The 22,113-nt window shown below is 42.5% G+C and overlaps 1 protein-coding gene across 2 annotated transcripts; it reads right to left on the bottom strand.

Annotated features, from left to right (window-relative positions):
- Positions 1 to 10,821: 10,821 nt before the first annotated feature.
- FAM3B (family with sequence similarity 3 member B) lies at positions 10,822 to 21,791 on the bottom strand. 2 transcript variants are annotated; one of them, XM_017810884.1, is made up of 8 exons: positions 21,528 to 21,791; positions 17,714 to 17,851; positions 16,814 to 16,937; positions 16,054 to 16,112; positions 13,855 to 13,905; positions 13,126 to 13,213; positions 12,265 to 12,397; positions 10,822 to 10,936 (listed from the first exon to the last, which is right to left on the bottom strand). In XM_017810884.1, exons 1-8 carry the CDS (start codon positions 21,544 to 21,546, stop codon positions 10,847 to 10,849), a joined length of 702 nt encoding a protein of 233 aa, XP_017666373.1. In that variant the 5' UTR covers positions 21,547 to 21,791; the 3' UTR covers positions 10,822 to 10,846. The 2 variants fall into 2 exon arrangements, with proteins under 2 accessions (XP_017666373.1, XP_017666374.1); XM_017810885.1 differs by lacking the exon at positions 21,528 to 21,791 and adding an exon at positions 18,307 to 18,558.
- Between the last annotated feature and the right edge of the window lie 322 nt (positions 21,792 to 22,113).

Genomic DNA, 22,113 nt, shown 5'->3' with positions numbered 1-22,113 from the left:
CACGATTATTTGGTTTATTGTTCTCAAATCCTACCCGTACTCCTGAGAACAAGTCTTCTTTATTGGTGTCTGATTCAGGCTGACACTCTCTCAGCAGCATTCAGGACTGCATTCAGGATGTCATTCCCAGGTTCCTCTGAGCTCTGCTTCATCAGTGAACAGATCAGAGCCTTCCATCCTTTTTCTTGTGAGATACATAGAGCTTTCCAAGAAGTTGTTTGAGCACTTAACTTGCATAATGCATCTCGTCCTAGCAATGGAAGGGGACATTCTGGCATGTAGAGACTCATGAGACAGTTGAGTATCTCCAGTTGTGCCCTCCATGAGTTGTAAGAATGTCACAAAGCTCATTTTCCCACTACCCCAACAATCAGAATTGTAACTTTACTTAGCAGGCCCTTTCAGTGAGTTATTACTGAATGTGTGGCTCCACTATACATCAAAAATTCCTGGTTTCAGTTGATATATTATCCTGAATTTATTTCTCGTATTATTTTTTTCTGTAGCTGCTGCAATTACTGAGACAGGCTAAACACAATTTATGTATTTGGGAGCTGTGCACCCATGTAGTGACTAGATTGTGAATTTTCAGCAGTGTCTTTGTTACATGATCAGTTTGGTTATGGGGCTTTGTGTAATCACAGGACTATGTTTCTCAAAAAAAAGAACAACTCTGGGCAGTATCACCTGCTGTGAAGGGTGAAATAGGGGTTTTCCTTTCTCCACATGCCAAGATTTCGGTTCTACTATTTTTTCCTGAAACAGCAAAATAGAATCTTTATCCCCTTAGTGGAAAATGCTTTAATGTAAGGCATTGAAAACATTTTTCATGTTTGTGCAATGATTTATAACAGCCTGTTTCACCAGCAATACATTTCTACAGATTAAGACAACACAATAAAGGATGTTTAAAACAATTAAGTAGAATTTCATTCAAATCTGAGAGTGTAGAGTATGTTTTGAAATAAATTTAATGAACAGAAAAATGGGACATGATGCAGAAGATGAATGACCAAGCATTTGTCAAAGCCATTTCAGATTGTAATTTAAAAAGAAATATCAAAATGTAATGTAAATGCACTAGTTGGCAGGATCATTATGTGACATAAACCACTAGGAAAAACCCTTAATCATAAAATTATTCGGATATCACACTGGGTGTTGTCCTGTCAATCTTTATAAATCAAAATGTTTCAGAGAGCATTGCCTCGGGCTTTATCTCATTTAGTCTTGAAAGCCCTCAAGTATGGAGATTCCACAGCCTCACTATGAAATTAATTCAAATGATTAACTAATGATTTTTTTTTCTTCTTCTTCTTAATATCCAGGTGGATATATCCCCCCGTGTTTCAGTTTATGCCCCCTGCCTCTCATTCCCCAACTGTGCGTCTCTACAAAGAGCTCAGCACCATCCTCTCAGACACCAGGGGATGCTACAACCCACCCACAGAACCATCCCTTCCCAAGTGTCCTGGCTGGGAGAGAGTTGATTTTCTTCCTGGTAGCTGGTGCAGTGCTGTGTTTTGGAGAATATGTTGATAACACAGGGATGTTTTAGTTGTTGCTAAGTAGTGCTTACCCTAAGTCAAGGACATTTCAGTTTCCCATGCTCTGACAGTGAGGAGATCTCACAAAAAAGCCAGAAGAGAGCTCTTTATTAGCTCCTAGGCCTGCGTAAGATTTAAAACCAAACTGAACATCTCCTGGTTGGTCAGTTTTCTGTCACTCACACCCAAATGGGTGCAGGATGGGAATGAGAATCTCCGGTCCCTGCAACAACACAGAAAGCGAGGAGAGAGCGGCCCAGAGGATGGAAGCTGATGGTCTTCTCTGACAAGAAGTTGTTACTACCTGGAGGTGGTTTGCAGTTCAAATGCAAAGCTGGTTCAGCAGGAGCTAATGGAGACAAAAAGCAGTTTGTCCCTTATGGCAGGAAGGAGTGGGTGGTGAAAGCTTGAAAGGCTTCAGGCTAAATAGAGGAGGGGAAAGGTCAGAGAGAAAAGATAATTGGGGTAGGTGAATCCTCAGGTCTGTGTATGCATGAGGGGTCTAAAAATATATCAATGGGTACAGTACTCTCCATGGTTCAGAGCAGTGAGACAGTCTTAAGTCAGAGCCCTTTTCTTTAGTTACGTGTTTCTGAGCCTTGCTTTTCTTTGGTAAGGGATGGGTTATAAGGATTCAGCAAATAGGGTGTGTATGAACTCTTCCATCTCTTCCTGCAAAGGTCTCAAGTGTATCTGGCTGTTTTTTGACTTGGCTGAAGTTTGGATCACAGTACCAACTGTTGGACATGCAAGTTTCATCCTTGCAGATGAGAAGGAAATTCCTGAAGAACGTGAAGAAGGGGGTGAAGTTGTCCATGTGAGTATCCATCACTGTGTGGCTCCCTATCGGTCACAGAGAGGGAGCCAAGACTGTGATTTGTCTGAATGTGGTTTAGTGAGGCCTGATTGTCTTATGTAAACTGAACATTGTAATCAAGGGGATCTTTTTCCAGCACAAAATTTTAGAGATCCAAATTACTCAAAGCGGTGCGAGCCGCTGACATCATTAATACCAGAGTAATCCCACATGCACTGGACTAGGACTATCCAGATAATGAGTTTTCTGCAGCCTCAGGTCCTTCCTACTCTCACCCAATGGGCTGTGTCCTCTTCAGCTAAATGCAGAGACTTACAGTTCCTGTTAAATACTCACTGCCTGGGTGCTTTCCCTTCTTCCACCTGCCCTGCACATTTGTTGGGCGTCATGCTTTCTGGGCAGAGAGGGTGGTTCAGACCAGTGCCTGAGAAAAACATATTGAACTACTCTGGGGATGCTTTGCAGAGGGAGTTGTAATGATATTTGGGTGAAAATGCTGTAACTGTGGGTCCTGGTCACAAATTATCTGTGCTGGTGTGTTCGCCAAAGTAATTTTTCCTGTCTGGACTCTGAATCTTGAGCCAGTGTTTTCCTTTTTTACAGTATGAAAACCTCCCCTCCTGCCCCCAGAAGTAGCTTTAAAAGAGAGTCTAAAGGAAGACAGTCGGAAATGAGCCCAGGAACTGACATCTGAACTCCCTCTTTGTTGTTATCCACACTCTGAGTTTGTTTTCAGTTACATGTTGACGTTTTTTTTTCTCCCTTGAGAAAATGATAAAAATCCTAATGTACAGGGACTAGATGGTACAAACTTCACTGAGAAAAGGAGTAAAAATTTGCTAAGAAGCAATGAAGAGCCTAACCCAGCAACAGCCAACAAAGCAATACATTTTTCTGTCTCCAAATTTCAAGGTAATCAAAGGCAAAAGCAAGTAAACAGAGCAAAAACTGAAGTATCAAACAAGAAAGAGGAGCTTTAACTGTGCAATGGATTGGGCACCCCCCCTAAAACAAACCCCCCCACAAAAAAATAGCCAAAATAAATTAAATAACCCCAATGAATAGAATCTATCAAGAAGCATGGGGAAAGAGGAAGAAATGAAAAAAAAAATCCCCTCCTCAAAGAGAGAGACCATTTCTTCATTTTATATAAGGCAGTATGACTAAGAATTAAAACTTTGTTATCTGGAGTATAAACCTATTTGTTCAAGGGATATTGACATTTGTTAGTCATCATTATGATGATGGTATCTAAACAGTTGCCAGGAGGTAATGGATCCTGACATCTGGATATTTACAAGTGGTGATATTTTTATCTAACCGTTTTTAATACTTTCCTTGCTTCTGATAATGAGAAAGGAATAGAAGAGCATGGTGTGTTACAGATAAGGCAAATAAAGTCACTTCCTCACAGCTCTTTAGCATTCAAGCATTACAATTTGCGTGGGGTGGGGAGAAACTAAAACCTAAAACACACCTTGTAGTGTATATGATTGCCCAGGAACTGCTTGGGTGCAACCAGCTTTGCATGAGCTTCCTCCACTTCTGTCCCTTTATCTTGTTGCTTTAAAAATTACAGAGATGAGCTCCTCGACTCATGTAAATTATCATTACCAACAGGAAACTAAATAGTAACAAAGGACCTGGCAGAATAATGTTGGGGGATTTTTGTATCCCTTGAGGTGAATTAAGCACATATTTGTGCTTGAATAAAAAAGGATTTAATGAGTGGTGTCTAGAGCAAAGTCCTGCTGCCCTAAGTTGTTCTACAAGGCCTGTGCAAAGATGTGGCAGGGGCTGATTCCTTACACTCGTGCTGGGATCCATCAGGTGAGTGCTGGCACAGGGCACCTCAGCCCCATTGTCCGTCCTCCAGCACCAGCCCTGCTGTCCAAAAGTGGCCCCTGAGTGCTCCCACTGCACCATTGCCACACGACAGTGCTGCAGGATCTCTTATCACCCACTGGAACTTCACTCCCTCACAGGGAGCAATCCTGTCTCAGGAATCCCTGCTTCCAGCCAGGGTAACCCTTTCTTGCCCTCTTTCCCTCCATGCCACATCATTCCTCGGTCAGGAATGACCATTGCTGAGCAGTTACAATTTGAATTATCCATTCTATGCCATAGTAACCAGACAGCTTATGAACTTAATTAATGCTCATTATTTGTCGTGAAATATGTCAGTATTTCACTGACAAATTCACTTCACTGCAGCAAAACACAAACAGGGGCTCAGACACCAAGCAGTGGACTGTGAAAGAGGGAAAATGCTTTCACCACAGCTGAGGAACCCATTCAGTGCAGGGAGCTTGAGGTGCAGGTTGAGCTCTGGGTGGTGGGAGCTCCGGGCAAGAGGCTGTGAACTGGCACCAACCCTTTGCACAACAAAGGGCACAGGGACCTGGGGCACCAGCCAGGTGACCAGACACTCAGGGACAAGGCAGGAGCCAAGGACTCAGGAGGAAGGGGGGATAAAAGTCCAAGGTTCCTTAGTTTGGGGTCCCTCCTCAGAGGCAGCAGCTTGAGCTGTTTTTGTGTTATTGAGCTGTGGATAAAGTGCTGTAAAGGATCCAGATGTCTGAGACTCTGCTGTGGGAAACCTGGGGTCGAGCTGGGAAGGGAACTTGGTCTGACTGTGTGGGTGGGGTGTGCAGGGAGTTAAGCAGGGCACCTGTTGGGTCACAGGAACTGCCTGCCATGAAAGTGCTTCAGTCCCAGCAGAGGAAGCCTTTGGTGGTGGGACTGTGACTGCCAGAGCAGCTCCTGAATGGTCAGGCAGGAAAATTTCCTTAACAGGGGAATGTCAAAATCACAGAACCATTTAGGTTGGAAAACACCTTTAAGATCATTGAATCCAGCTGTAGATCTGACACTGCCAAGTGCAGAGGCAGGCCACGTCATCTCGGGAATAAACATGGGATAATAAACGGCATCATGAAATCTGCAGGGCCAGCTCCATGCCTGAGTGGCATCAGTTGTGTCTTACAAATGTTCAAGTATTTCATAAACAGGAACAATGTGATGCCTGACTGATGTATATATGTTTAACTGATGTTTTCTGGCTAAATTACATATATGTGAAACAAACCTCGTAAATCTCTAAATGCAAATTCCTCTGTGGGAAATCCCTGGGATATCAGACATTAGTTTCAGCAGCACTGGAAAATAACAGTTGTAGTGATACATGCATAAACAAGGAGTACTTATGCTCTGCTGGGCATGGTGAGGGGGCTTTCCTTAGTTTTATTGCATCTCTAATGGAGCCACAGCCAGCCCAGATAGTTAGGGGGTATGTTGCATTCCTGCTGAGGTGCACTGGCAGTAAAAACTGTGGGAAATTATATCACAGAAAACTCTTGACCCCTCATTTTTGGTACAGTGCCATAAAAGTTTTAAGTGAACAACAAGAAAATAAAACTTCCCTTTTTTTGTACTTGGAATATTGGGCGAGGGATGGGAGGGGTGCACCACTGGTTTGGGCTCCCATCAAAGGAGAATGTTACACAAGTCAGAAGGGGAGAGCTGTGGGCAGCAGGAGGAAGATTTACTTTGTTGAAGCTCCTCGGGTGAGTGGGGAAGTACAGCCTCCCAGAACAGGGTTATTCTGCACTCAAGTCTCACCAGCCCTCAGCCCTTCCTCTGGAGGGGATTCTCAGCAGCCATCAGTTGGAGCTGGACATGGACATGGGGTTTGTGACAGGGAAGCCCATCAGGACTTGAACTTTCTGTGCTCCTGGCCCATTCTCTGAAATGACACAAAAAAGCCCTCACAGTTCATTCATCTGAGCTGTCAGTAAAGAAGAGATCACTCTAAAGCAGGTGCTGGCTGTGTGCAGAGCTGCTCAGTGTTGTAGTCAGTGAAGCGAACAGGGGTGCACAGAATTCTGATGAACTCTGAGGTGCAGACACTTCGTGTATCCTAAAAATCACCATCTGTTTCTTTGTGCAGGAGCTGTAGCTGTGTCCCCCAGTCCTGTCTGTCACACTGAGCAACCAGTTCATAAACCAGGTCTGACTGTAACATTGCACATGCACTTACAGGATGCATTCTAAATGAAAGGGATCAAAAGCCTGATCAGCAAATCCTCCAAGTCAGGAGAAAGCCTGAAATACCACAAGGAATGTCAGATTTCTTGATCTTTAGTACTGGGCAACTGCAGAGCAACTATGGGTGGTGTGTTGGGTTATAAAAGACAGACTGGTGAGGAGTCACAGCAGTGACTCCTGAAGGGGAGGCAAACATTTGTTTTTCATTCTTCTGCAAAATGGGGTTGCTTTTGTCTGGCTTTAAACACATCAGCTATGGTGGCACAGGGAGTGAGAGGTGATTTCCTGTATCCAGAGATACTGAAGGTGTAATTCTTCCACTTGAAGTCCTTGCAGGCAATAAAATCAGGTAGCACACTATTAGATAGGAGCAAAAGTGGAATTTATAGTCAGGAGTGACTCTAAAACACTAATAACCCTTTGGAAAATCTTACTTTCAGACTTCATTCCTCTTTTTCAAGTCCAGATTGTCACAGATCCTGGGGGAGAAGGTAGAGTTCAGTCTCATTCCCAAGAACTCTGGTAGGGAATTCCCAGGAGATAGAAAGTAGCTATAAAAAGCACAGCCATCTAAGATCTATCTGAGAAGTACAAAGTTGAAATGTGTATTGCTTTTGGCTGAAACATTACTATTAAAAAATATTTTTTATTTTTAATGAGATCTGCAGTGGGGCAGGGACTGGCTAAAGCACCTGTCTGCGTGCTCTCATCTTTGGAAAAAGGAGCTGCTAGTGTGAAGTTTGTGTTTTAAGGAGAAGCTACATCTCCTGTGATGCTCAAAATCTCTCCCAGAAAGAAAAAACAAAGAGAAACACAATACAAAAAAAACCCACAAAAAAACAACAACCAACCAACCAACCAAATAAACAAAACAAACAAAACCCACAACAGAGAAGTGAAATCAAAACTTCAGAGTCCCAGGAAATGAGGAACTGCTGTCACTCAAACATTATTAAAACCACCCATCTTAATCCCCTGAATTATAATCATCATTCAGCATTTCATTGCAGCTAAGAAGAGATCAGATAAATCACAGTCATACATTACTTCCCTCTAGGCATTGTGTATAAGTAAAAGCAGCAGTTTCTCTTTGCTGGTCTACATGGATTGCACTCCGTGGGAGTTTTCCTTTAAGCACTGCCTGCCCTGCAAAAGGGGATCTTTCACCCAAGAACTTTTCCTTTCTTGTATTTTTCTTTTAAATACAGAGGAAACTTCCCACTTTGAGGCAGATAACATTACACAAAGAACATGAAGGAACAGTTAGCACCGAGAAACTGAAAATGTTACCTATTATTTGATCAATATTTCCTACCGCTGCCATCAAATTGGACCGTCAGGGATCCAGGGATTTTTAAGAGGCATGTCAAGAACCTGAAATGCTTTTCATGCTCTTAAATGGAGAGAGAAAAAAAGTGCCTTTTTTCCAGGTGCTTTGTTCTTTGTGGGATTGGTTGCCACGTTCACACTGGAGGTGAAAGCAGGAGCATCCGAAATGTCCAGCTAAATGGTCAGAGGGTCCCAGAGACGTTCCTGTGTGGAATGCTGACGGGCAGGCTGCTGCTGGGGGGGGATATTTGAAATGGGAGCCTGCCACTGGCAAAGCCCAGGAAAGGAAGGTCTGGAACATTAGAGGCAGAAGCTGCTGGCTTCCACCCAGCCACAAGGGAAAGGCAAGGTGACCTCCAGCCGTGTCCGTGGCTTCCAGTGTCTGTCCACGACAGGTAAGCACAGACAGGTCGGGTATTTCTATAGAGATTCGGAGGCTCTGGAAAGACACTGCTGCCACCTGCTGTGCCATTCTGCTTCTAAATCCACACACCCACGCCCTGAGTAAGGCCACTGCCCAAAGCTCACGTCTTCCCGTGGGATTTGCCTGCTGGGGTTAGAAAGAGATGGATTGCTGCGCAGGTTTTAACCTCATTTTGTGGTGGTGACCCCACTAACCACCCAGAGGTACTTCACAGGTGAGACCACAGCAGTTATGCAGCCCAGGAGAGCACAGCAAACCACTTCCACACAACCACAGCTGCTGCTTGTGGTTGGCAGTGTCACCTGGAATTGAGAGCATCCACCTCCCCCACTGGAGCTGGTCTGTGGTCTAGAGCACCTGACAGAGAAGGTGAGGGAGGAAGGAGATCTGTGTTAGGGATTCTACACCCTGTGGCCTCACCCCCAAACAAAATTAAAGTCTTTAACTTCACGATCTTTTGGTTATTTATAAATCCAAAACTACTTAACCTTTCCCCAGATTAATTTTCCAGGATTACAATTCCACAAAAAAGCTTTTTCACTCCTCCCGAGGAGGCAGTGCCTTTAAAAGCCTTCAAGACATGGGTGCAAAGTCAAAATCCCACTTTCAAACTAACCCCCTGTAAGATTGCTTCTAATCTGAAAAATGATTGAAAAAGTGGCACCTGTTTTGCCTGAGAGATCACTTTTCCATGATTTCTTCAGATCAGAGGGTTATCAAAGCACTTGAGGCTCCTCTGCCTACCGTGTTTAAACACTGTGTCATGAACAAATTAAAGCAAAGCTGATTACAGCTATTCAGCACTGCAGATTATCAACATTCTTGTCCAGATGACTCCATCTCTGAAAAAGTGAAAACACCAGGGAGTCAAAGATCATTTTTCATGAATTTGTGCTGTGAAAGGCTCTCGTGTGGTTTCATCTTTGATTCAGACTGCAGGACTGCAAAGAGTGAGACACTTGCACAGAGTGCAAGAACAGAGCAAGTGTAAGGCATGAAAATGTACTACTTGGAGCTCTTGCACAGTTCATGGCAACTGCTAAACAGAAATTGAAGTAAAATTTAATTGTAATTGCTGTAAGATTAATTGTGGCCTGGAGCAGAAGGCAATGACTTCTCAGACTCCAGGACTCTGAGGATTGCCAACAGTTAGCACTGTAATTATGTTATTTTTATAATTCGGGCAAGTAACAAAGGGGTGATTATGAGGTAAGGGTATAAATGTTCTGCCAGTAACATGAACACTGCCTGAATAAATCATCATTATTATTACAAGAAGAATGACAGATGTGGGAAAACATTGAAACAGCCATTGAAGTACTCAATTTGTAACCACCTCAGCAGCAGCAAGGTGCTAAGGAGCAACCATCGAGTCTGCCAAAGTCAAACTGATTTAAGTGTTTCTTTGGCAGCACCTCTGGAACCTGGAGCAGTTTGCAAACTGGTAGCAGGAAACTTTAGGGACTGGTGAGGGATGTGATACCAGAAAGCTGCTGGGAACACAGCAGTGACTACAAGTAGGCGGTGACAGCTGTGGCAAGGGTAGAGATTTGAAGCTGCCAAGCTTCATTTGGGGTTTCAAGAGGGCTTCAAGCAGGAAACACGAAGCTGCTGAACTAATGTTTTAATGCTGAGAAAAGTGTAAAGAAAGATTAAAACATACCAGGTGGGTTCAGCCGAGGGAGGAGAGAGCTGATGGGGACAGTCTACAGATGAACAATGGACTGGCATAAAAAGAATAGTGATGAGTTATTCTCCATGTAATTGGCTTGGTCCTTTTAGGTTAAATCAGTATGTGTGGGGAATAACTACAGTAGCAGTGGAATGCCACAGGAAGCAACTTAAGCTGTGGGATCTGCCATATGGGAGGCTTCTGAACAACAGGGGGACAAACAGCAGTTAAGAACAGTCCAGACATACTTGCTGTGCTTCAGAAAAGGGGAAATGGAATAAAAGGTTCTATGATTTCCTTTCAACCATGTGTTTGATTCTGCAGTTTGCATGAACAACACTTGAGCTTGCTTGAAGACACTACATTTTTTTAAAGTTGAACCTACAGGGCGAAAAAAAAATCAAACCAAACTATATAGGTTTTCACCTTAAATTTGGTAAAAAAAGTCCAAGTAACTGTATCTTTACATGTTAACATGCAATGTTAACGTTGCTATCCTGTGTTGTCAACATCACTAAAATCAGCTCAAGAAATGTGACTGCTATTTCCATACCTTTTCTGAAGAGAAAGAATGTTACTAATAAACTAAGATAGAAGTAATTTTCTTTCTTGCTAGGGATTCTATACTACAATTTAGGTTAAGCTCTATTTGCATATTAGTATTTTAAAGGGAACCAAAAGAAAACACTTGCTAAAAAAAAAAATCCAAGTAAAACCAAACCCCTAAAATATACTAATATATACTCACTTTCAAAAATCATGGCATTTTATGGCTGACTTTCTGAGCATTGTAATTCCAAAACAGGGTATTTTATTTCCACTTCTCATCAAAATACCTATTCATTTTCAGTTTAGAATAAAACTACAGAGAGGAAAGAAGGGCTTAAAACTGTGCATATGACTTATTTTACAATTAGTGTTCAGCTGCTTATTGGGTTCTCGAGGCCATTCACAAGAGTCATAGATACAAAAATATAGAACTGTCTTTTATTAATGAGTTATGCATTTGTTCAAATCAGGTTTCTTGGGATACAGCCTTCTATTTGGATTTCAGCTGGCCAGCCATTGTATCTGTTGGTCTTCCGGTCAGAGTGGTTTATCTGTAAAAATAAAATAAATTTCAAAAATCAACATTTAGTTCTCTCCATTTACACACTAGTTTGTCAAACCTCATATAAGAGAAAGGGGTGATGGAGGGGGACCGGGAAGCAAAGTAGCACATCATGCTTGACATAATGGGTGAAGATTCCACCAGTTTCTCTCTTACACAGAGTGCTTTATTTATTTCCCAGATGGCTGTCGTGATATACACTCAATTGAATACCTTTGTCCAGCAGAAGCTCTGAAATGTGAACAATTCTGCAACAATATTCTGCACCAGTACAGGCTGGGGGCTGACCTGCTGGGAAGCAGCTCTGCAGAGAAGGACCTGGGGGTCCTGGTGGACAAAGAGCTGTCCCTGTGTGTCCTGGGGGCCAAGGAGGCCAATCCTGGGGTGTGCCAGGAAGAGCACTGCCAGCAGGTCAGGGAGGTGATCCTGCCCCTCTGCCCAGCCCTGGGAGGCACATCTGCAGTGCTGGGTCCAGCTCTGGGCTCCTCAGGACAGGAGAGACATGGAGATCTTGGAGCAGGTCCAGAGGAAGATGCAAAGATGCTGAAGGGATGGAGCATCTCTGGGAGCAGGAAGGGCTGAGGGAGCTGGGGCTGTTCAGCCTCCAGAGCAGACACTGAGAGGGGACCTCCCCCAGGTCTGGAGGGTCTGCAGGGAGGGGGCAGAGGATGGACCAGGCTCTGCTCGGGGGGGCCCAGCAATGGCACAAGAGGATTGGGCAGGAACTGATGCCCAGGAAGTTCCACCTGGACATGAGGAAGAACTTCTTTGCTGGGCAATGACCCAGCATTGAACAGAGACCAGGGAGGGTGTGGAGTCTCCTCTCTGGGGATATTCCAGAACTGTCTGGACACAATCCTGTGCCATGTGCTCTGGGATGGCCCTGCTGGAGCAGGGAGGTTGGACCAGATGACCCCACTGTTGTCCCTTCCATCCTGACCCATCCTGTGATTCTGTAATATTCTGGGAAAAAAAAACCACTATGGCAGTTTGACATGGCTTTGGAGGGAATCAGCATCATCAAGGACCTGACACCTGTGTTGGGTTTCCTCTCAGAATAAAATGTCTCTGCACAGGACATCAAGTTGAACACTTCCAAACTGAGCCTCTTTAGAATCTCTGGTCACTTCCAAAATTTTTCTACCATTGATTTAGTCCTGGTGTGGTACAAGTCAGTTCTAGCACATGGCCCAGTTCCAAAGCACAGAATGATGCACAAACAGCCTGCAGTTGTTATAAATAACTCACAGATTCTGCACCTGAAAGTTATACCTTGATATACAGACAAATATAAAGTGAAAATAAAATGAACATGACCTTTTCTTTTTGGATATCATCTGGGAGCTTGAAGCCTTTGGCAGCTATAAAAACCCAGCTTGACCTGAACTTTATATTCATTATTTCTTTACTTCCCAGCTCTTCTACTAATTTTTTGGCATCATTTTTCAACCTAGGAAAACGTAGTGAAAAAATGTGTTAAAAATTCAGGATGTGAAAAATGCTGAAAAAGATCACAGCTGATTCATGCTTTACAATAAGCATTAAGCCAGAAGAAGCAAAAGTGAGAATTAAAAAGTACTGAGAATTGTGTTAGCAGCATGACATTGAATTCCCCAGGAGAATTCATGTTGAATTCATGGAATTTTCTTCCTCCTCAACACGTTCCTGATGTTAATACAACCTGTTTGTAACAGCATAGCAGAAAGAAAAACGTATCCCAAACACTATCTCATATTCCAACCCTTCTTAAGTAAGGACAAGGGCATCAAATGTGGATTAAGTATTTTCCTGGATGATTATAAGATCATGAATCCAGCTAAAAATCCCATAAGAGTCAAAAGCACCCGAAGAATCAGGTTAAGATGTAAGAAGGAATGAAAACTAGGCACATCATAATTGTAAGTGTGGATAAATAACATATAAGAATAAGGAAGGCTGTGACCCAGAGGTAACAGCAGTGTCCTTTGGGGTGCTTTTAAACAGTATAACGCAATTATCCATCTTTGGGAACATCAACATACCTGATATGTGCAGTCACGGAAAGGACATGGAATCAAAACCTTTTGGGCAGGAAATGAGGGAACAACTCTGACTATAGAGTGGAATTTGCCATTCCTTCACCCCATGACTCAATAGTCACTTCCCAGCCCTGTTCCTCAGCCTGAATAACCTGCTTACAAGGTGCTTCCATCATCGTGAGTCGCCATCAGCAGGAGGGTCCCTTCCTGGGCATTCCTGATGAAACTCATCATCTCCCCCGAGTGGTCTGTGGGAATCAATCACACAACTGATTATTCATCACACACACACCACCTTCCTGTTCATGCATGGAAGGCCACAAGCATTTTTAAGTGGTCAGAGAATCAGCTTCCAGTGCCCCGGATCATTCTGTTTCTCCTCAGTAACTTACTGTTCAAAGTTTAGAAAATGTGTATAAACTACTCTTCAAGTAGATCACCTTTCTGGTTACGTGGAAGGATGTTAAGAGACAGACTAGAATATCTCCTATGATGATTTTGCAACTAAAATGCGACGAAATTTGTCAGGAAAAGGGATTTTGCTGAGTGAAGGATCTGGATGTAGTATCTGGTTAAGGGCTACTCCTACCAGACTGAAATAATGGAGAAAAAAAAAAGAGAAAAAAAAAGAAAAAAAATGGGAAAAGAACAATATTTTTTTTTTTTTTAAAAAAGACAACTATCTCAACTAACAGGAGAAATTCAGCTTTTAAGGCAACATTTGTCAGCATATCTGGCCAGAACATATTTTATGAAGACAGCAGCTGTTTGTTTCTAGCTCACTCCTGTTGATGATACAAACATAATCATTGGAAAGAGCAGAATAATTCTATAAGTCCTTTCTTAGTGCTGAAACACTAACAAAGCTCTATTGCACTGTTTTCCTTACCTCCTGTCCACATGTCAAAAAATTTTGTTGATGTAACTTTTCCTGTTTTATCTGTAATTAAAAAAAGACTTGTGTAAATATAAGCAATTATTATTTTATTCAATAAGCATATATATTTACCAGTTTCAGCTAAAGCTGGGTTGCTTGTATTATTTGGCTTCTGAGCTTTCTTTGGTTTCAGTTTTTAAATAGGAATATGGACTAATGTGAGTTTAAAGTTTGGGGAGAATATTTTGTTTCATGCAGTCTCTGAATCACCAAGTGTGACTAAAACATTTTTGTTACTTTTTATTTGAAAGAAAAAAATCAATTTTCCATGTGCTTCCATGTTTTTATATGTAAATATACTGTACTAGGTCACAACCATTGATAGGAAAATTAGCTAAGCCTAAGAATATTTGAATGAGCTTAAGACTATTCTGTGAAGTGTTTGAGATGCTCAAGCTTTCATACCATTTGAATGTCAGCAGACAGAAACAAAATATTCATCATTACTGTATCAGAAACTGGGCATGCAAATAATCAATAATTCCAAAACATTTTGGCCAATATTCATCATGAATTATGGTGCTGTTCAGATGCTTATCTTTGGTTAAACAAGACATGAACAATTGAAAATATTTTACAAATTTCTAAATCCATGCAAACCGAGTTAACTGATTTTCATTATCCAAGACCCTGCTTGGATCCCTGCTGTGTGAGAGGACTTTTTCCATTTAGAGTGCATCAACCAATTTCTAGTGAGAAGATCCAGCAGCTCCTGATTCCTTTCTAGCTTGTCTTTGATCCCTCTGTGGTAAAATTACGATGGCAGATTCTGCTGAGCACAGGACTCTGCATGGCAGGTTTATCAGTGCTGATGAGGGGAAAAGGTGGCAAAAATCTGTCAGTGGTAAAACAGAATTCTAGGCCTGGGTTGCTTCTGAGCAGAGGTCACCAGAAAATTGAAAAGCCTGTAGTGGAGACAGGAGAAATTCACACAATCGTTTTTTATTCCCTCTGTGTTGTTGGTTTGGGCTTAATAGTTCTGTCTTCCTTCTTACAAAAGACCATATTCCTTCATAAAAGAAAGTTATCATCATGGAATAAAAGACAGGTGTGATGCCATAAGACACTTGTTGAGCAAAGTCATTAGTTTGACTGATCTAATTAGAGGACATGTAGAAAAAGTGTCTCCCTACAGATTGGTGCAGGATAATGGACAGATTTACCTGCTCCTGTGTGCCATAATCTTGCTTATGCATTCAGGATGGGTATTTGCCCTCTTACTCTACAGCTGTTTGCTGAAAACTAACTTTTTAACTGTTTATCTGTTATAACCAGTAAAGTTTTTATGATTATTGGAAAAAAATTGCAGTAGTTATCTGGAAAAAAAAAATGGAATGGATTCTTGTCGATGGTTAATTTAACCTTCAACAAAATCATGCAAGTTTAGACAAGATCAAGATCTTGCTTAGACAAAAAAATTGAAATATAAGTGTTTTGTGATCAAAGCCAACTTGACTGTGCCTAAGAACTCCCTTTCTTCCTCTCCCCCACAGGATTTAGGCATTCATTTTTCCCTGGATCCATAATTGAAGACACTGCTCTTCATCATCATTCCCATTCATTTAAATCAAAATGGTGCCTCCAGATCTGGAATAAAGAGCACCTTCTGCTTCCCAGTGATCCCTACTGCTAATAAAGACTTATAATGGCAATTTAATATTAATCAAGCTTTGAATTTGTCTTTCTCTCCACCGACCAAGACTGGAAAATGAATTTGTGCCGTGGCTGCACCTTGTGGCAGAGCTGCACTTCCCAGTTACTGCTTCCCCCTTATCAGTGGAGCAGAAGATATATTTTTTCAAGGATTGAAGCTGAAAATTCAGTCTTACTGCTGGAGATCACAGATATCTGTGCTGTGCTACAGGTTTTTTTGTCTAATAAAATAGACTTACACCACCTCTATGCACACATCCTCTACTTTCTTATACTGGTTTCTGAACATGTTTCTTTTGTTTACCCAGAAGACTGTTTTTCTCACACAGATTTGTTTTTCTTACATTTAACATGAATCAAGTTTGCAGTATTTTCTTTTCCTTTCCATGCTAGCTGGTAAAAACACCCACAAACCCAACAACCCAACCCCCCAAGAACATATGTAATCTATGGCTGTGCAAAAATATGTTTCTCTCTAACATTTTTTCTCTTACTTACAATTCACAGTGGCAATGTTTATACCTCTTCCAACATTACCATTCCCTTCACTTATGAGCCTGGAATTGAAATAAGTACAGTATCAGCAAAATGAACCTGGTCCAAAGTTATATTTACCAGTGCTAAGCAATTTTCTGATATTTATGTTTTCTTCAGTTATTTAGTTCAAGACTTTGTAGTAAACAAGACATGTGGCTTAAAAATCTTGCCCATTGTATCAGTTAGTTTCCTTTAAAAATGGGTCCTTCAAAATGAGCCAGATCTAGAAAATACTTCATATAAATGCAGACAGAAAGATAAAGGAGAAAAAAAAACCCCAATATAAAATGTGGGTTTGTGGCACTGTTCTTTGTTGACTGTATCTTCAGAAAAGCTCACTGCAAAGTTTTGAAGTTATTCCACCTGTCCAGTTTGAAAAGCCATGAAAGAACCTGAATTTCAGAAGGTGTTGACCACTCAACAGTCTGTAAATTTGCTGTGCTGCTCCGTGGAAATCAAAAATCATACTGGAAACTAACAGTTGGATGCAGCTTATTCAGAGGAACAAAGAATATAACATGAGATTAGCTTTAAAAAAAGCCCACAAAACAAAACTAAACTGGACAAAACAGCTAAATACTGTCAGTTATGCTCAGAAGTCTTTCACCAGAATAGGAGCCCCCTGGTAGGAACTCATTTGCTGCTACTGGACCAAAACAACACACACTCTTTCTCACACTAAAAAGCACTTGTTTGGATGCAAAGTTAGACTGGTACTCACAGCTCATCCTCAAAACAGATTTTAGCCATCTTTCCTTTGCCCCCACCACTGAGGATCCGGTAGGCATAATTCCCAGGTGGGCAGGGGCTCCAGTGGTCACATTTTTGCCTTTTGGGGACTGGGGCTGCAACAGCAAAGGTGGGAAAACGTTTCCTTGGATGCTGCATAAACAATTTCTGCATGGAATGAATAATCACTAAATGCCAACACTCTAAGCTCAAACATAAACACACAGAACCCCACCCTGACAGTTTTCCTGTATCGTGGCAACATTATCACAGGTTTGTCAGGGCTTTAACTTATCATTGACTCTTATCCAGGGAAAAATGCCCCATTTAATATGATCTGAGTAATTATTTTGTGCTATTCCATACAACAGGAAACAAGGGCTAGAGGGATGAAGGTTTCCTAGTAAGAGCTTGAAGTTAATAGTTATCATTCTCATTTTAAGCCTTTTTTTTAAAACAATAACATAGTCACAGAATGAGAAAAATGTACACATTAAGCCACTTGGTCAGATTAGAGATAAAAATAATGAGAATCTAATCACAAAGTCTGGTTAGTGGTTCAACAGTTTATCATAATTAGGAAATACATGTGATATAAGCAAAGCTGTAGCTTTGCACTTGTATGCCAGCAAACAAATAAGGTGTTCTGCCATCACTGTTCAATTAATTACATTTGCATACTGGCAAATATAGGCTGACATCATATTTCTTCACAGATAGTGTCCAAGAAAATGTTTGGCCTTGTAATAATTAATTTTACACAGCCAACTTCCTTCTTATAATAGCACATACTAAGTAATTTCTTAGCTAACAAGCCATTTCTCATTTGGCATATAAATACACAATACCAGATACAGTATAAGAAAAAAAAAGAAAAAATACAATTACACACCCCTCAACACTGGTTTCTTTCTGATGCCTTGAAATTCAGCATTAGATATTGTCGTTTGGAGTACCTGAGCAGCGATGAAGAATCCCAAATACCAAGCAGCCAACGATGTCAACAAGAGCCCTGTTAATCTCATAAGACCTGTGAAGGGAAAAATAAAAAGCAAAACCAAAAAACCCCACAGCAGGACTCAAAATCTTCCATTTCCTTCTGGCATTGCTACACGAACTGACTGTTTTCTGCCTGATATACTGTGTTAACCACAGCCCTCAGAGCTGTGGCAAGAGAGGATTTGTTTTATTCCCATCCCTTTTGTTTCTAAAACTTGATCTTCAGGCAGAAAACTCTCCCCAAGACTCCCCTTTAATCCACAGCCATAATACCCCAAAGAAGCATGAAATTCAACTTAATCCTAGTAGGATTTTGACTGTGAAAAGTAAGTACCAGATGCCACACAGGTGTTTTGCAGTTACTATTGACTTTCTGTGATAGGCAAACGCCACAGGAATGGTTTAAAGCACTGATCATACAGGGAACTCCTTTCATCCACCCTTTTAACATGCTGGGTAAAAATAACTGAAGAAGGCCCAAACAACCTTGTCCACACAACAATCTCTGACTGCATTCATGGAATAGAATCCTAGGATAATTTGGGTTGGAAGGGACTCTCAAAGGTAATCTAGTCAACCTCCCTGCAATAAGCAGGGAAATCTTCAACTCCACCAGGTTGCTCAGAGCCCTGTCCAGCCTGACCTTGAATGTTTCCAGGGATGGGGCATCCACCACCTCTCTGGGCAACCTTTGCTGGTGTTTTACCACCCTCGTTGTGAAAAACTTCTTCTATCTAATCTAAACCTGCTGGTTTAAAGCCATTCCCCCTTGTCCTGTCACTCCAGGCCCTTGTAGAAAGTCCCTCTCCAGCTTTCTTGTCAGCTCCCTTTAGGTACTGGAAGGCTGGTTCCCTGACTCGGGTGCAGCACCTTGCACTGGGCCTCATTTCACCTCATGAGATTCCCGTGGAACCACTTCTTGAGCTTGTCCAGGTCCCTCTGGATGCCATCCCATCCCTCAGGAGCGTCAACCACACCACACAGCTTGGTGTCATCTGCAAACTCGCTGAGGGTGCCCTCAATCCCACTGTCCCTGTCATTGATGGAGACATTCAAACACGAGAGTGACTGTTTCACCTTCCCTCAGCCATATCAGAGTTTCCATGGACTGTATTAGCAGTGCACCTACATAATAGGATCCACAATTTTCAAGGCTATGAAGAAATATATGTAAATTCCATATTGAATGTGTACTCTTCCTCAACACCAGAAATGGTATCAGGAATTCCTGATCTAGAAGAAATGCACCACCTAGTTTATGATGCTGAACAAGGAAGCCTCACACTGCAATTGTGGAACACAGATGCTGCAATGGAAAGAAACATGTGCTTGAAAATAAGGGTCTGCTGAAACAAAAAAAAAAGAAAATTATTACTTTCACAGTCCTGAAAACCAAGTTCAACAGAACCAGTGTCCAAAAATATTCAGTATGTTCACTTTTACAGCTGTCCAGAAAATGTTGTGTATTATCAAGTCTAAATCTTTCTTATAACAGTCTACACTTATAAGATACTCCCTTCCTTTCCTTCTTGGAACTGCCTTCTATAAACATTAAGATTTCTGCCCTACTTTTTCTCTAGAATAAGGCCAAATTTTCCACTTGTCTTCCTCATGTCCTGTTTTGCAGGTTCTACCACTTTCCTGTGAATTCTGCCCAATTGGTCTGCATCCAAATTCTGAAAAACTGCAGAATGAACACACTAGTCCAACAAACACATTCTTGAGACTTTACTTCTGGTTATATGTGCCAGAAGGAACTTAGCCCTTTTTTTTTTTCTTTCATAAGAGTAGACTTTATTGACTCAGGTTCTGTTTAGAATCTATCATAGAGACTGGATTTTACCTCCATATCCTGTATTTGTGCATGTGGTTATTCCTGCATTCTACCTGGCTTTGAAAATCAAAAGCCCAACAAAACACTGCAGAAACATTTGTGTGACTTTAAGAAAGACACTGTGAGACATTTACAGTATTTTAATCAAAGGATTAAGACTGAAAGAGAAATATAATGAATCTTCAGATATTACAAATTTCCTTAATTATTACATATGAGAAATTTCTCACTCTATGACTAGTAGTGGTGCAAACCCACACGAAATACAGAAAATTACTCCAACATTTCATTCATGCAGTGAGTGTGAACATGAGCACTGACAAAATAAATGTGCACAAATAAGGAGAACTGGTGGAACCAAGCAGAACGAAACTCACTTTTTCTCTTTTTGAATACTAAAAAAAACCCCACCAGATTTATACACAATATGTATTTAATTTGTAAAGGAGACCAAGTCACGAGTTTCAAAACCCAGGAAGAATTAAGTGAAAACTGCAAGTTTATTGAGAGACTTTAGTGATTGTTTTTGGGGAGATGGTGGGGTGCAAAGATCTGTGAGATCATCAGTCAGATTTTCTTTTGCTTTTTCTATTATAGGCTTGGTAGGTTTATCTTTACAATGATTTTTCACTGTTTTCCATCAAAACTAAGGAGCAACTCTGTTGCAAAACAGTGTCATCAGTGCAGCATTTTACCTAAATAGAAGAGAAAGTACAAAATGTCTAACTGCTATTAAGTCTGACTGTGGTGCCTGGGAAAATCATGGAGCAGATCATCTAGAGTGTGATCACATGGCACAAACAGGACAACCTGGGGATCAGGCCCAGCCAGCACAGGAAAGGCAGGTCCTGCCTGACCAACCTGATTTCCTTCTATGTATGACCAGGTGACCTGCCTGGTGGATGAGGGGAAGGCTGTTGATGAGTCTACCTGGACTTCAGCAAAGCCTTGGACACTGTCTCCCACGGCATTGTCCTGGAAAAGCTGCATCCCATGGCTTGGACAGGGGCACTCTGTGCTGGGTTAGGAACTGGCTGGCCCAGGGTGGTGGTAAATGGTGCTGCATCCAGTTGGCAGCTGGTCACTAGTGGTGTCCCCCAGGGATCAGTGCTGGGGCCACTTTAATATCTTTATCGATGATCTGGATGAGGGCAGATGGAGGGCACCCTCAGTAAGTGCACCCTCAGTAAGTTCACAGACAGCCCTAAGCTGGGTGGGACTGTTGATCTGCTGGAGGGCAGGAAGGCTCTGCAGAAGGATCTGGACAGGCTGGATCCATGGGATGAGGACAGTGGCATGAGGTCCAACAAGGCAAAATGCGGGATCCTGCACTTGGGTCACAACAACCCCCCTGCAGCTGCAGGCTGGGGGCAGAGGGGCTGGAAAGTGCCTGGCAGGAAAGGATCTGGAGGTGCTGGTCGACAGCCCTCTGGGAAAAGAAACATTCTCCTAATATCCAAATTAAGCCTCCCTTGACGCAGCTTCATGCCATTCCCTTGGGTCCTGTGTTAGCAGTGCTACCTTATGGCAACTCCCAAATTCCCTTCTCCCTCAGGTGTTCACTTGCCCCTTGGCAGCAATTAAAGCACTAAATGTAAGCACAGTATTGGGTGTGTTTTCCGTGCTTGGCTGATTAAATATCCCCACGCAGCCCCACCTCGCTCATACACACCCACCCGCACGCAGCAGGGCTTTAACAGAGGGAAAAAAAATAAAAAAGGAATATATTTAAGACTCAGGCATGAATTATTCCAGACTAAAAGCTGGGCGTTGAGCTGGGAACAGCCGTCCCTTCCCTTCCCCGTGGTGAGAGGGGTCTCAGGGGGCTCCTGCCTGAGGAGGGCACGAACCCAGAGGGGTGAACCCTACTCACAGTGCCGGCTCGGCTTCATTATTCTGCCTTCTCCTGTTCCTCTTCCTGCTCCTCGTCCCTCTCCTGCCAGCACCGGGAAGGGGAGCGGCCACTCGTCAGCACTGCACCGCCCCAGGAGTGAAAGGAAATAACTTTTAAATTATTCTCTGCAGAAAGCAACCAACTGGAGTTCACCACTAGCAAATTTGCAGATGACACTAAGCTGGGGAGGAGTGTCCATCAGCTGGAAGGCAGGAGGGCTCTGCAAAGGAACCTGGACAGACTGGAGAGTTGGGCTGATTCCAGTGGGATGAGGTTCAACAAGGCCAAGTGCCAGGTCCTGAACTTTGGCCACAACAACTCCCTGCATCACTACAGGCTGGGCACAGAGTGGCTGGAGAGCAGCCAGGCAGGAAGGGACCTGGGAGTTTGGACTGACAGGAAGCTGAACATGAGCCAGCAGTGTGCCCAGGTGGCCAAGAAGGCCAATGGCATCCTGGCCTGGATCAGGAACAGTGTGGCAGCAGGAGCAGGGAAGTGATTCTGCCCCTGGACTCAGAGCTGGTGAGGCCACCCCTGGAGTGCTGTGTCCAGTTCTGGGCCCCTC

Source organism: Lepidothrix coronata, unplaced genomic scaffold (assembly GCF_001604755.1).
Source record: "Lepidothrix coronata isolate B3197 unplaced genomic scaffold, Lepidothrix_coronata-1.0 Scaffold30, whole genome shotgun sequence".
Classification (NCBI taxonomy): Eukaryota; Metazoa; Chordata; class Aves; order Passeriformes; family Pipridae; genus Lepidothrix; species Lepidothrix coronata.
Note: the sequence above shows the minus strand (reverse complement) of the source record. Positions and strands in the feature narration are given on the sequence as shown.